Source organism: Stenella coeruleoalba, assembly GCF_951394435.1.
Source record: "Stenella coeruleoalba genome assembly, chromosome: 1".
Classification (NCBI taxonomy): Eukaryota; Metazoa; Chordata; class Mammalia; order Artiodactyla; family Delphinidae; genus Stenella; species Stenella coeruleoalba.
In genome coordinates this window covers 172,478,602-172,494,727 of record NC_137169.1, presented here as the reverse complement: position 1 = coordinate 172,494,727, position 16,126 = coordinate 172,478,602, and the positions used below count along the sequence as shown (strand labels likewise).

Sequence of the window (16,126 nt, the reverse complement as noted above, 5' to 3'; positions counted from 1 at the left end):
TCTTCGGCCCATTTTTTGATTGGGTTGTTCGTTTTCTTGATACTGAGCTCCATGAGCCCTTTGTATATTTTGGAGATTAATCTTTTGTCAGTTGCTTCGTTTGCAAATATTTTCTCCCATTCTGAGGTTTGTCTTTTCATCTTGTTTATGGTTTCCTTTGCTGTGCAAAAGCTTTTAAGTTTAGTTAGGTCCCATTTGTTTATTTTTGTTTTTATTTTCATTACTCTAGGAGGTGGGTCAAAAAGGTCTTGCTGTGGTTTATGTCAAAGAATGTTTTTCCTCTGTTTTCCTCTAAGTTTTATAGTGTCTGGTCTTACATTTAGGTCTTTATACTTAATAGATTGTATATCTTTTTTTTTTTTTTTTTTTTTTTTTTTGCGGTACGCGGGCCTCTCACTGTTGTGGCCTCTCCCGTTGTGGAGCACAGGCTCTGGATGCGCAGGCTCAGCGGCCATGGCTCACAGGCCCAGCCGCTCGGCGGCATGTGGGATCTTCTTGGACCGGGGCACAAACCCGTGTCCTCTGCATCGGCAGGCAGACTGAATCACTGCGCCACCAGGGAAGCCCTCCTTTTTATATATTATTGAATTCAGTTTGCTAATAGTTTATTGAGGATTTTTGCATCTGTATTCATCAAAGTTATGGCCTGTAATTTCCTTTTTTGGCAGTGTCCTTTTCTGGTTTGGGTTTCAGGGTCATAGTGTCCTTGTAGAATGAACTTGGGAATGTTCAATTTTTTGGAGTAGTTTGTGAAGGATAGGTATTAGCTCCTCTTTATATGTTTGGTAGATTATCCTGTGAAGCTGTCCAGTCCTGGACTTCTGTTTGCTGGGAGTATTTTTAAATTGAAAATTCAATTTCACTACTAGTGATTAGTGTGCTCAGATTGTCTATTTCTTCCTAATTCAGTCTTGGAATGTAGTATGTTTCTAGAAATTTGTCCATTTCTTCTAGATTGTCCAGTTTGTTGGCATATTGCTGTTTATAGTATTCTCTTATGATTTTTTGTATCTCTGTGGTATCAGCTGTTATTTTTTGTTTCATTTCTTATTTTGTTTATTTGGGTCCTCTCTTTTTCTTGATGAGCCTGGCTAAAGGTTTATCAGTTTTGTTTATCTTTTCAAAGAACCAGCTCTTGGTTTCACTTACCTTTTCTGTTGCTTTTGGTTTTTTTGGTCTCCATTTTATTTCCTTTCTGATCTTTATTTCCTTCCTTCTCTGCTGACTTTGGACTTTTTTTGTTCTTCTTTTTCTAACTCCTTTAGGTGGAAGGTTATGCTCTTTCTTTGTGATTTTTCTTGTTTCCTGAGGTAGGTCTGTATTGCTATAAACTTCATATTAGAACCGCTTTTGCTGTATCCCATAGATTTTGTCTAAGGGATTTTCTGATTTCCTCTTTGATTTCTTCATTGAGCTCTCCCACCCCCAGTAGCATGTTGTTTAGTCTCCATATGTTTGTGTTTTTCCCATTTTTCTTCCTGCAATTGCTTTCTAGTTCCATATGGTTGGGAAAAATGCTTGATATATACTTTCTGTCTTCTTAAAGTTGTTGGGACTTGTTTTGTGTCCTAGCATGTGACCTGTCCTGGAGAATGTTCCATTGCATATGAAAAGAATATATTCTACTCTTTTGGGATGGAATGTACTGTAGGTATCTGTTAAGTCCAACTGGTCTGTTCGGTCATTTAAGACCACTGTTGCCTTATTGATTTTCTGTCTGGATGATCTGTCCATTGATGTAAGTGGGGTGTTGAAGTCCCCTACTATTATTGTATTATTGTCAGTTTCTCCCTTTGTGTCTGTTAGTATTTGCTTTATATATTTAGCTGCTCCTGTTTTGGGAGCGTATGTTAACCAGTGTAATATCCTCTTTTTGTATTGGTCCCTTTATCATTATATAATGCCCTTCTTTGTTTTTTGTTATAGCCTTTGTTTTAAATTCTGTTTTGTCTGGTATGAGTATTGCTACCACCACTTTCTTGTCGTTTCCATTTGCATGAAATATTTTTTCATCCCCTCACTTTCAGTCTTTGTGGGTCTTTAGCTCTGAAGTGAGTCTCTTGTAGGCAGCATATCAGCCACCCTGTGTCTTTTGATTGGAGCATTTAGTCCATTACATTAAAGTAATTATTGTTAGGTATACACTTATTGCCATTTTATTACTTGTTTTCTGGTTATTTTTGTTATTTTCTTCCCTGTTCTTTCTTTAGTTTCTTCTCATGTGGTTTGATGATTTTCTTTAGTGGTATGTTTGTGTTCCTTTCTCTCTTGTTTTTGTGTATCTATTGTAGGTTTTTGATTTGTGGTTACCATGGGGTTCAAATATGTTGACCTATATCTATTTGTTTTAAATAGTAGTCCTTTAAGTTCAAACACATTCTGAAAAGATCTTTTTTTTTTACTACCTTCCCCTACACTTTGTATTTCTTATATTTTACATCTTCATGTTTATCCCTTTACTGGGATATCAAGTATCCCAGTATCAAGTATCAAGTTATACTTGATTTTAATAATTTTTTTGTTTTTTAGTCTTTGTACTAGCTTATTTAAGTGGTTGATACTCAGCTTTTACTACATATTCGCCTTTACTAGTGGGATTTTCCTTTCCTATAGGTAATTCCTTCTTGTTATAGCCTTTTCTTTTCCACTTAGAGAAGACCCTTTAACATTTTATTTTAGGGTTGACTTAGTATTGATGAATTCTTTCAGCTTTTGCTTGTCTGAGAAATTCTTTATCTCGTCTTCAATTCTAAATGATAATCGTGCTGGGTAGAGTATCCTAGGTTGCGGGTTTTTCCCTTTCATCGCTTTAAATATATCATGCCACTCCCTTCTGGCCTGTGGTTTCTGAAGGAAAATCAGCCGATAGCTTTATGGGGGTTCCCTGGTGTATGACTGTTTCTCTCTTGCTGCCTTTAGAATTCTTTTAACTTTTGCCATTTTTAATTTTGATATATCTTGTTGTGGGTCTCTTTGGATTCATCTTGTTTGGAACTCTTTGTCTTCCTGTATCTGGGTATCTGTTTCCTTCAGGCTTTGGAAGTTTTCAGCCATAATTTCATTAGTACATTTTTGATCCCTGTCTCTCTTCTCCTTCTGGGACCCCTATAATGTGAATGTTGGTACACATGATGTTACCCCAGAGATTCCTTAAACTGTTTTTTGTTTTTTTAGTTTTTCTTTTTGCTTTTCTCATTGGGTAATTTTCATTAATCTATCTTCCCAGATCACTTATGTGTTCTGTATCACCTAGTCTGCTGTTCATTCCTTTTAGTTTGTTTTTCATTTCAGTTATTGTGTTCTTCAATTCTGACTGGTTCTTTTTTATATTTTCTAGTTCCTTTTAAAAATTCTCACTGTATTCATCTGTTCCTTTCCCTAATTCAGTTAGCATGCTTATTACTAATGCTTTGAATTCTTTATCTGGTAAATTGTTTATTTCTGTTTCATTAGTCCGCCCCCCGCCCCCAGCCATTCTCTCTTGCTCTTTCAATTGAGACAGATTCCTCTCTCCTTATTTGGCTTATCTTTCTCTGTCCCTATGAAATTAGGTGTGACAGTTACCTATGGCATTCTTGAAGGGGTCCTTATGTGGGAGTGTCTCTATATAGTCTGCATGTTCTTTGGTGGGAGAGCTGTATCTGACATAAACACAGGTTCACATCTTTCTTCAGTGTGTGCTGGCAGTTATCACCTTGGTGGGAGGTGGGGCTGGAGATGGAGGGGCTAGGGCTGGAGTCAGGTGTGAGGCAGGGCTTCCCATGTTCTCAGTGGCCTATCAGGGGTGGGGTCAGGTCCCAAGTTGCTGGAGCAGAAGCCCTGAGGGTCAGGTCTAAGCTGGCTTGGTTACCTTTAAGTGTGTGCTTTTGCCCCTCCCAGCACTGTCACCCTCACACCAGAGGGGAGCAGTGCTGGAGCAAGAGGTGCAGAAATGGGTATTCAGCGAGGGTCAAGGGTTGAGGTGCTGGCTATGGCAGTCTGGCCTGTCAGAGATCCTGAGTGCCTCTGCCACACTGCCTGTGCAATTGCTAGTAATGGCTGCCCCCCTCCCTGTTAAGACAGCCCTTAGGGTTTGAGCTGCCTTGGCATCTTATGGCCAGCTGAGCTTTTTCCTTGGTTGTGGCAACCCTTGTTCCAATGTGAAGATGTGATGCGAGGCAAGCAGTGCTGGAGTATCTGCTCAGCTCAGGTTGGGGGGTATACCAGGGCGTTCACAGGAAAGGAGTCAGCCACTCGAGAGGTTTCAAATTCAGTCTCCCTTTCCGCCCAGCTTTGCGAGCAGGTGAGTATCCACGTGCTCATGAGTGGACAGCAGCCTTCCCACAGCCCACCTGTTAGTCTCACTGGCCCTCCAACCAGCCAAGGGGGCTCATCTTCCCTTTGTTGGACCCCAGGGCTGAGGCATCCAATATGTGGCTTGAACCACTCACCCTGCAGGGAGGGCCTTTGCCCATGTAATCTCCCTTTTCCTCTGAGTTCCCTCCCAGGGTCACAGGTCCCAACCTGATTGCTTGTTTTCCCTTCTTACCTGTTTCTGTGTGAATCTTTCTTACAGCCTTGGTTGTACAGGAGTCTTTATGACAGTTTCCAGTTTTCAGTGAGAATTGTTCCACGTGTAGATGTATTTTTGAAGTGTTTGTAGGGGGAGGTGAGTTCCACATCCTCCTCCTCCTTCACCTCGATTGCTCTCCCCATACACATATATTGTAAATAATCAGATGGTCCATGTGCTGGTTTGTCTTACGGATTTATAGTAATTTTTCTTAAGTATACAAAAAATAGTAATAACTTTTTATTTCTTTTTGTGTTCTTTTGTGAGTTATAATTTTAACTGGCAGGAATAATAAAGGTTTTTTTAATGGTCATTATAGAGACTAATTTGCACTTCACCTGTTCCTTTATTTTACTAAAATTCTATTAATTGGAGACAAGAAAAAGCAACCTTCTAGGACTATGCTGTAATAACACAAAGAGATTTTCTTTTATTTCCTCTAAGTTAATATTCTATGTTGATGCAAACTAGACTATCTGAATTTCTATATATGTCATGGGAGTGTTTACATGGTGTATTTAAACCTTTCAGTTGTTACTCTCCCTTAATTGTCAAGCTTACTGCTTGTAAAAAGTTACTTCCTCTAACAAGGTAAATATGTATTAAATCCTTGAGACAAAAATCTAAATTTTTGGTATATCTTTTTATCCAAAGTCTTACATTCAAATGAAGCAAGAACAATATTTATTAATGGAAATGAGATTTTTTTCCAACTAATTTTCATAGTCATGTTAGCCTGAGCTACTTGTACAAAAAATTAGCACATACACACACCAAAAAACAAGCAAAACAACAAAAAAGCCAAACCACCCCCCAAAAAACAAGAAAATCCTCACTTCAGAAAGTCATAAGGTGACAAGTTTTACTCCTGAGAGGTAGACAACCAAGCAAATGAATATTGTACGTGCATTAACTGAGGCACTTGAGATCACCCAGTTTATTTAATTCATAACAAAATCTCTCTTCAGAATTTAGTGCCTGTGAACAATCACTATATAAGAACAGTGGTCTCAATTTACTTTAACAAAATCTTACTCTGAAGTTTAGTCATGTAGACCTTAAACTTATAAGAAAATGTATTTCTATCTCAGGCAATTATTTAATTTCTCAAAAGCTAGTAATGAAAGATCAGTGTGGGTAGAGATATGATTTCTTGAAATTGGGAATATATTTTAGCTTGTATTTGTGAAAAAATATATTAGTGACCTGAAAGGACATTGTTCCTCCTATTCTATTTAGGGTCATTTTAATAAAAGGCTCTGGCTTCATCTTATACACTACAAACAGAAAAACATAAATATCATGAATCAGTTTAAGTAGAGATGTGATTAAGTATAGTAAAGGATGGCTTCCATAACATAAATAAAATTCCAAACACTTTGCATGTGAAAAATTTCTGAGTATTAAACAGTAGGGTGATCTCAGTCACAAACTTGGCCTTCACGTGAAATGTTTTCATTAAAATTTTAAGTTTTCTTTAAAATAAGAAAAACTTGGAAAGCATAGCTCCCAAACCAGCTAAGTTAGAAACTGCTAATTTTCTGAATGAAAACAGCACTGTTTTTTTTTATTTTTACACAACTGAATTGAAAGAATAGAAAAAGCACTACAGTTGATATAGAGAACTATTAGGCCATCAACACAGACATCTGGGAACAAACTTCTTTTATATTTACCATCTTCTGCAGCCACTTGCTTCTGCTTTGTCATTCACTGACATTTCAACCGTGTCAGCTACTGTATCTTCGGACGCTGGTTGGACGTGGCCCTCTGACTGTCCTCCAGTGTAGGTGGGGGTGCTGTACTTTAAAAGGATAGATTTAAACTGTATTAGAGGTGCATCTGTACGGACACCCATCGGGTCAAAATGAGTTCGGCTTACTCGAAAGCCTGCTTGAGAAAGACAGCACAAAAACTTTTTTAACCTGGAACAAGGAAAGGAAAAAAATGAGGTTCTTGTACTTTTATTTAAATCACAATGTCATTAAAATATTAAATATATACACTGTCATTCACTGACTGTCTTACTTTGGCATATTCATTCCTTTAATGCTGTGTCTATGGATGTTGTAATAAAAGGGAGGATGTTCAGTATTCACATCAGTCTTTTGCCTCTTGGCTAAATTTGTGGTGGTTTCGTTACTTCTTCTCTTCCCTGAAACATACATATATAAACACAGAAAGTTAGCATTCCCTTAAAAATTACAGCCAAATACTTTTATAACTACATACTGTCTTCGAGTATAAATCCTCTGACACACACCATTTCAACCTATCTAATCTTAATTCTAGACAGCTTTTATTGTAAGAAGAATATATATTCTTGATACTTTCACTATCCTTCACCCATGTAATTTTAATATTTAACTGTTTGCTGAATCAGAACTTCTTTTCTACCTTCTTCAATTTTAAGCCTCAAGTCTATTTCCACCTTCTGTAGAAAGCCATTTATGAATTCTGGGCCAGCCATCCCACACTACACTACTCAGAGTTTAAGTTCTGTCATTTTTTTGTTTTCCCTGTTTCACATATTTAGGTCTTTTATGTGTATAAATCCTTTCTTCCCAAATTATATTCTAATCTAAGTTCCTAGGAATAATGTCCTTTATTTCTATACTTGTATTCTCTACTGAATGCCAATACAGTTGAACAATGCAGGTTTGAATTGTGTGGGTCCACTTCAACATGGATATTTTTTAATAGTAAAAACCACAGTACTACATTGTCCATGGTTGGTTGAATCTGTGGATGAAGGGCTGACTCTAAGTTACACATGGATTAACCCTGGGGTTGTTCCAAGCGTCAACTGTATTTGATATACAGTAGGTCTTCAATGAACACAAAACAAAACCAACACAAAATCAGTCTCAAGGGCTTGGATACAGGAATTTAAAAAGGTATAATGTATGATCTCATTGCCTACTTCTTACCACAGTACTTAGCCTTTACATTTTAAGTGAAAGGCAGCTAGCAAGTTAAGTTTCTAGCAATGTATCCTTCCAAAAATCACAAAAGGAAGACAATTGAGATATCCAAGTTACTATGAGATTTTTTCTGAATGTTCAACTCAATTAATTATTTCTACAAGGATGTTATTATGGCCGAATTTTAAATTTTTATGAAAACTAACATTCACTTAAGCAAAAGTATTCAGAAGCAAAATTTGATGCATGAAAATGATAAACTGCAAAGATAAATATAAATTATTGTTGAACTGTTGCCTCATGACTCCCCCATTAAATCAAATAATTAAAACTTGATTATACTCTCACATTAAATCTAAGAAGATTTAGGAAAATCTGAGACTAAAAATCCGATATCAAACCTTAATAATTACTATCATCAGCAGTACATGGATTTTTTTTGCCTGATTATTTTCTATCATGGAAGATTCTGTATGTTGATATACTAGTTTAGAATAATCATATAATTTCAGAGCTATAAAAGAACCTAAAGAGATTAGTCTAATTCCCTTAATTTATACATGAGAAAGGCTCAGAGATTTAAAATATTTTTAAAACTTATGTTTTACCTTATTCTAAAAAGGTTTTATGACAACTCTTTTGAAGGTGGGGGACCTGGCTGAGGTTACACAACAAATGACACAAGGAAGTAGAATGATGCTCTTAAATCTAATGTGCTTCAGAGTATACCATAATGCCTTTTTCCTCCTCCAACAGAGAAATTAAGGAGAATAAATCATTTAAGTGATTTGAATCTTCGCTAATTAGTTGAAGATGCCAAATGAACATGACTGTTGGCAAGAGTATGCAGTAATTACTAAACTGTAAGCTATTAGCAGGAGTTGAAATTTTCTTGTCTTTGAAGATCAACACTAAAATGTTGAGCAACTAATACAAAATTATAGCTTGTAATTATAGTCCTCTGTTCTTTCAGTCTTAACACTGTGTTTTCTTTTTACCTGTATACAAAACACATTTAGAATCTAACATTGTCTTTTTAAAACTTTAGACATTAAGGCACTGACATTATAAATCTTAACACCCTTTTGATATGAATTTGCAGTGTCTAATATAAGTAAATTTTAAAGTATGCACACACCCCAAATTGTAAGAAAGGCCACGTAATAAATTCTTATGGCCAGAGTATAGGGTCTTCTGGTTAATCAGTGGAATTCCTATAAATCATATGTTGATGAGAAAGTTTATAAGAATTAGAATAAAATTTAATCTTAACTCTATAACCTTTATCAAATATAATTTGATCTTATTTTGGTTCATATGGTTCTTTAAGGTCTTATAGCTCTTGCAAGGGGATCACCATATATTAGAGATGTGAACAAAGTACACATTAATAGAAACCTTGAACTGTGCAAATGCCAGATAAACAAGGTTGATTATAATTTTGTTGTTGGTGTAATATGAAAATGCATTTTGAAGTACGCTACCAAAGCAATCTCTTCCCTTCCAATTATCCTTCTGCTATGTGCCCTTCTGCACAGACACATACATACATATATACGCACACATATACATACATACCTTGTGCAATGTAATTATCTGTTGTGGTATCATCTGTAGTTTTAATAAATACACCATATTCTTCTTAAATAAAAACAAATGGAAATGATAAAATATTTTACAGAATAACAGTAAGCAACAATTCGAAGTTTAAATAAAAGCTTACTTAATTCTGTGCACACTGCTTTTATGAACATGAGATTCTGTGACCAAAACAGGCTACAAGAATTCATTTTTTAATCCTTTAATAAGAGCTGCTTCTTGTAATGACTCATGACCATGCTAGGATGTCTAACAAGCCCACCCTTATATCAATAGCCAGATAAAACAAAGGAGAAAAAACTTAGCTTTACTGAGTGATAAATGTAAAGCTAGTGTCCATGTCTTAATGGATATTACAAAATTTTTGGCCACACTATTCTGAGTGATCTCAGAATTCTCTCTAGAAAGCGGATGTAGGGTAATAAAATCACAACAGACTTTTAGTTCTTTTCATCTACTAAAATTTAAAAAATACATCTGTCTTAACAAAATCATTATTTATTTCATGCCCCTAATATAAACCTGAAGAAAACTATGCAATTAAAAAAAAAAGTTAACTGGATTATGATGAAACTCATTAGGATTTACTTAAAGCACACAACTTATAATTATACTGCTTTTGATTATAACATCAAATAAAGATAAAAAGATGGAATATTTCTGATAACCAATTTGTAAGCTAGTAAATTAGTGTTCAATTAGTCACCTTGCTTGTTGAGATTTGAAGGTGCATGAACTGAAAACTGACTTTGAGGAGTACACTCTGACTCAAAGATTAATGTCTTTATTAGGGTCTGAATGTCATCTAAACCATGGTGAAGAGATTCAAATAGCATTCTTTTGAGGAATCCAGTATTGAAAAGGGAACTTGACCTGAAAAAAGAACATAGAATTGGGTTTGAGAAATGTTTTCTTTAAAAAAAATGTCTTCATAATTTAACAACAAGTAAGATAATTTGCCCACACGTTTTATCATGTCAGTTCTCTAAGCTAGTGGGATTAGTCAAGGATATTTTATTCACATTACGTCAACAAGAATTTATTGAGCCCTCATAAGGTGTTTAAGTCCTGTGGTACACAGAGGTGTAAGATATACCAAAGTATAAAATTCAGTGTTTACCTTATGAAAGCTTATAAATCTAGACAGAATCTAGACAGGGACATAGTGTAAGGCAGAGGTTTTCACAATGCATATTCCAGTAATAGTAAACCTTAATTCCAGTGTATACATGGTGGGACAGGGTGAGATACATGAGAATTACATATGCAGGTGGTGATGTAGTTAAGAAATGGCTCAGGGCTGAGTCTGATATGCTTCCCATTTAATTTGAGAGTCACAGGTATAATGGACAGAATATCAGTTCCAAGTCAGATAAACTTGAATTCCTGTCCTCGCTCCACCACTCACTAGCTATGAAATTTTGAATAACTACTGCTTTTGAGTCTCACATTCCTCATCATAATATGGAAAATAAAACCTCTGACAGACTTGTTATGGGAGTTAAATGAGATAGTAGTACACTTACGATCCCTAGTACAAAGTATATCCTCAAGGAAGAGAAGCTATTAAGGTTAGCAAATTATGAAAGGATACGTGATTTTAAGTGTCAAATGAGTGATCAATATAAGATTTACTAAAAGACAATTTAAAGATTATTTTGGGTTTAAACACTTAAGGAGAAACTTCAAAGAGGATGTATAATTTAAACTGGAGGTGGGGAAGGGGTAAGAGCCTGGATGAGTGTAAAGACATGAACAATGGCTTTAAGTGAGAAAATCTTAAGTCACAGTTTAGACCTCAGTTTTGGAGGTCAGAAAACCTGAGTTCTGGCTCTGCCTGTGCTACTAACTAAATTTTAGGGGGTCAGTTTTAGCCAGCACTTAAATACACTGTGCCATAATTTTCTCATCTGTAAAATGAGGGAGGAGTTGGGCTAGATCTTTCTGGATCCAGCAACCTGTTGTTCTTAATTTCCCTAGTTCCAAGATCAGTGAGTAGGATCAATGTGTGATATAAGTAAGAGAGTACTAGAAGGTAAGGCTGGCCAGGTCATTCTTAATCTACAAGTATTTACATGAAATGAAGATAAAATAATGGGTATCAGCACAAATATGTTTACTATTAGGTTAATTTTTAGGCTTAGTAGATGGCCGAACCTTGGCCTGGTAAAGTAATGAGGTTGAAGTTTGCAGTGATTCTTGTCACAATGCTGTCAGGAATCTCAAATTTCTACAAGAATATCTAGTAACAGACGCTTATGGGAAGGTGTCTGAGCAAAAGCAATTCAACTTTAAGGCATTAAAAACACAATAACTAGTTACTAAGGATGCAAAAGCACACATACATTGAATATCTGCAGCTGTGTCCTGTCTAAACAGCTTTACCTAACACAAAAGCAGACGTTTACTTTCACATGCCCTTCTTACTTAAATTCCTCAAAGATCTTTTATTAATATATTACTTGACTGGTCTATAAAAGTGACACTTTACAATCACACCCTAGTTCTATAGTTATTACCTGAAAAAAGCCTCATTCTTACTATGCAGAAATAAATTATTTGCAGATCAGCTAGGCTTCTCTTTGATCCTACTGCATCTTAGCCCTGTCACGAACTTGGAAGAATAATGATATAGAAAAATGTGAAAACAAAACACCTCAGGTTCATAGGGGGAAAAGAATCATAATTATTTTCCTATACTTAAAAAAAAATTGAACCTTAATTTGCTTGTCTTTTACCACACATAATCAAAAGTAAACAATCAATACATATATCAGTTTTGAATATATTATGCTTAGGCACATACCATAGAGGTCCAAGTTCTATTGCTGTCTTTCCAGGCATGCTTCCATGACAGTTACAGGGTAGCTGTCTATATGGGTTTTCTGTGAAAAGATAATAAAAAGAGAAGTCAAAGGGGAATTGACAATGTAAACAGTAGTAAGTATTATATTAACAATAATTTGCAGCTACAATATACTGAGGATCTACTATGTGCCAGGTATTGTGCTAAGTATTTTATATGCATTAAAAAAATTTAGTCCTTACAACTCTCTGAAGTAGGTACTGTTAAGATCTCAGTTGTATAGATCAGAGGATTAAAGCTTAAGAAAGATGTAGAAATCCACATCAAACGACTTATTAGAGGCATAGCTTTTAGTCAGTATACTACCTGAAATAATTTAAGTAGGAGCAAGTCTTGTAAATTCCACAAGATATCCATATTTTAAAATCAACTGATTGGGATATAATTTACACGCAGTAAAATGTATACATTTTATGTGAAAAGGTTGATGAGCTTTAACAAATGTATATACCCTGGTAACTAACATCCCATCAAAATAAAGACATTTCTTATAAGTTAACTCTTCCGTAACTGGGAAGAAAATGAATTACTCTATTCCCTAGGCTTGATGCATATTCAGCCCCAAAAATCTAGGCTAGAAGAAACTAATTCAGTTTAAAGAGCAATGAGGGGCCTGATGTAATCACAAGGTGACTGGGGAGGTATGAGAGCTATTCTTAGTTTCCAAAAAAGGGTGATATTCTACCATGGACTTTTTCAGTTCACTTCAGACCCAGAATAGTCATTTTAAATCAGACTCTCTCTGAGTTCCCGCAGGCCATTCCTGGGTTGATCATTCACTTTCTTGGAATGGCCTGATCTGATCAGTGGGTCCTAGATATATCCAGAACCCAGGATTATGGTGGTAGGGACATGGGTCTATAACCTCTTGCTATCTGATATCACTCTGTCATTCAATGCAATTAAATGGCAAAATGCACAGTTGTAAAATCTTATATTTACTTAAAGGCTTCCTTCATTGTTCATTCCTAGGTCTACCTTTCAGCCTTAAAAGAAGGTGTGGTTATCATTGACCTTAGCTTTGTTGAGAATGATGTTCCTCAGGTATTATATTAATATATTCAAGAAGTTCTCCCTGAAACCATTAAATAACTAAACTACAAATACTACAGGCAGGGTTACTGAAATTAGGGCGATTTACAGTTACGGTTCTGTCAGTCACACCAACTTACCGCCGACAGCACAGACATAAATTTGTATTAGTCAGTTTGTTTCCTGATGCATTTTGCAAAATGCTCCCATCATATAAACCTATATCTTTTTTCAAGCCCCTCACCTAAGATTTCTCAGTGCCTGGTCAGCATCCGCATCTTGAGGGATCAGGGCTATCATTTCAAGTTACCAGTAGCAAAAAATGAAGGGGTAAACAAAGAAAACTAGTATTTCTATGTCACTGGTAAAACAGGCTATGAAGGTAATTCCAGATAAGGAATTCAAACATATTTAGAGACTTTTATTTAAAAGCAATGGACTGAACACATACTTTATCTCTGCTGTTTCTTAAAGCATTATTAAAATGAGAACAAAGGAATAAAATTCAAACCCCAAAGATAAATAAAATGGTAAAGGAGATGACAAAAGATGATGAGAAATGTCAATAAAATTTTAGAAGTGGGAAGGACATACACAGGTCAGAGAAAGCTAAAGCCTAAGCCTGAAATGGGTAGAAGGGCTACTAATAAACAGCAAGCCCACTGGTGTGGGGGACCTGGAAAGGCTTGAGAATTGAAGGTATTGATGGTCTCTGAAGATGGGAATAGGGTGGTACCACACACAAAAAGGCCTCGTTTAAAATTTTAAGACTTGTGGATCTTCTCTAATACCAACAGTTAGGCTTCTGCATCTTCCCCATCCCAAAAGAGGAAGTTAATCTTGGGTGAGGCTCAACCGCAGAGAATCTGGGACCAGGGACATTAGTCACAGTTAAGAGTGAGGAGACATATGAAAAGGGACTAAGTAAAAGTCTGTACAAATGTTAAGACCTTTCAGTCTCCTTCTTCAACATGGTTCCTAGAAAGCTGATAGAAGACTGCAAGATTCCTCTGTAGAAATACTTACCAATCCAAGAGAAAAGAGAGACACACACAGACACACACACACTGACTGACTGACTGACTGGCATTTGGGGGTTCTTGTAGTGAAAAGGCAGACTGCGTTCTCATTACAGTAAAGTCTATCTGTTTATAAGCCCTGCCGCAAGTACTTCCACATAACTTTTCAGCATGGAAAACTAAAGACCACTGGACATTTGAGATATACTACAACAGAGAACAAAATTACAAGAGAGAAATAGGAAAGAGACCTAAAACAAAATAATGGCAACAATACAAAAATAAGCAAAACAAAAATCCTATCCTTCCCTAAAATATAAAATATACCCAACTATAATCAATAGTCTTAGAGAGGTAAGATTAGATTTTACATCTCTGAAACAAGAATAGGATACTACTAAAAAGGGGGCAATGAAAAAATATGAAATAACTCTTGGAAATAAACCAAGTATGACAAATTTAAGCAGGAAAGTTGGAAAATAAAACTCAAGGAAATCTATAAAGTAGAACTAAATGCCAAATAAATTAATAGTAGAGATACAAAAAAATTAGAGAATTAATCTAGAAAATCCATCATATAACTAAAATGAGTTCCAGGAAGACAGAAGAGAGATTTTGAGAGAAGAAAATTATCAAAGAAATAATAGAAAAAAATTTACCAGAACTGAAGAACTCAAGTTTAAGGGCTCACAGATTGTCCAGCACATTGAATTTAAAAAGATGAATTCACACACAAAATGAAGTTATTTTAGAATACTGGGTTAAGAAGAGATATTTTAGGAGCACTCAGAGACAAAAACACAAAGGACCATATATATAAGAACAATAGCAGACTTGTCAGTATTGGAGGCTAAGAGACAATGGAATAATATCTTAAACATTCTGAGGAAAAATGATTTCCAACCTAGGCTTCTATACTTGGCCATGCAATCCTTCTCAGGAAGCTATGGGAAAAAGTGTAGTTTCAAAAGGCGAAAGTAAAGAAGGAAAAGTGGAAAATACATAAGATTTAAGATATAGGAAATTCTTCAGAAGGAGAAAGCCAAAGAAAATTTCCAGTATGATGGTCTAAAAGGAAGCCCTAGGGCAACAGCTCTCAGAAGACCTAGAAAACAACCCAAACTAGAGCAGGAGGACTGTCTCCAGGGGAATGAAATGAAACCCAAAGATTACTTGATGTTCTTAACCAAAATCACAGGAACACTGAAATTGGATTATGGATTATGAAAAGTATATATACACAAAAGGTGACAAATACATAGTAATTAATTCCAGAGTAAGCAAAGAGTTGTATAAAAAAAGAAATGTTATTACAGCATATTAACTGGTTCATCTGTGTTGTAGCAGCTTTCTAAGATAGATAGGCAGCAATGATTCCTGTCTCTGGCATTCATACCCTTCTATAATCCCTTCCTCTTGAATGTGAGATCACTGGATCTAGAGACTCATTTCTAGTGACTAGAATATGGCAATATTCTCTCTTTTTCTCTTTCCTTCTTTTCCTTTCTCTCTCTGGTTCTTGCTTAATCCTTCCAACGAAGTGAGCTGCTATGCTGTGAGTATGAAGAGGACTGCATGACAAGCAGTAACCATGTGAATGAGCTTGTAAGCAGATCCTTCCTCAGTCAGGCCTTGATGATTGCAGCCCTGGCCAACACCTTGACTGTGTCCTTGTGAGAGACCCTCAGCTACTGGACCCAACTGAACCATACCCAGATTCTTGACTCAGAGAAACTATGAGATAATAAAAAGTTGTTTCAAGCCACTAAGTTTTGGAGTAATTTGTTACACAGTAATACATAACCAATATGACTTGTGAACAATATTTTTATATTTATAAAAATATAAACACTGAATATTGATTAAGCCAACACTGGAGAGGAGAACTACATGCATGTGACTGGGCTGGCTTGAGATGCTGAATACTCTTCTTCCATGAAAGGAAGTTACAGGCAGTATAAGCATGCTACTTAGAAATAGGGAAGACACTAAACATTAAAGACTTTAAATATTAGAAGAAACAGCTATGAGGTTTTAGCTGTTGACTTTAGGGAGTGGGGCAGATATCATTATTTTATTAATAAGACTTATGGAACTATTTGACTTTTTAAATTATGTATTACAAATTGATAAA

General features: G+C 35.8%; 1 protein-coding gene across 4 annotated transcripts in view; it reads right to left on the bottom strand.

Annotated features, from left to right (window-relative positions):
* TRMT1L (tRNA methyltransferase 1L) overlaps positions 1 to 16,126 on the bottom strand; it is a 41,158-nt gene continuing 25,032 nt past the window's right edge. For 2 of the 4 annotated variants that reach the window (XM_079914151.1, XM_079914154.1), the window contains 5 exons: positions 11,882 to 11,960; positions 9,782 to 9,948; positions 9,055 to 9,117; positions 6,581 to 6,707; positions 1 to 6,477 (listed from right to left, as the gene is read on the bottom strand). In XM_079914151.1, coding sequence (XP_079770277.1) covers positions 6,225 to 6,477; positions 6,581 to 6,707; positions 9,055 to 9,117; positions 9,782 to 9,948; positions 11,882 to 11,960 — 689 coding nt within the window. In that variant the 3' untranslated portion in view covers positions 1 to 6,224. The remainder of the gene's footprint in view (positions 6,478 to 6,580; positions 6,708 to 9,054; positions 9,118 to 9,781; positions 9,949 to 11,881; positions 11,961 to 16,126) is intronic. The other 2 variants (XM_079914153.1, XM_079914152.1) reach the window with 2 other exon arrangements.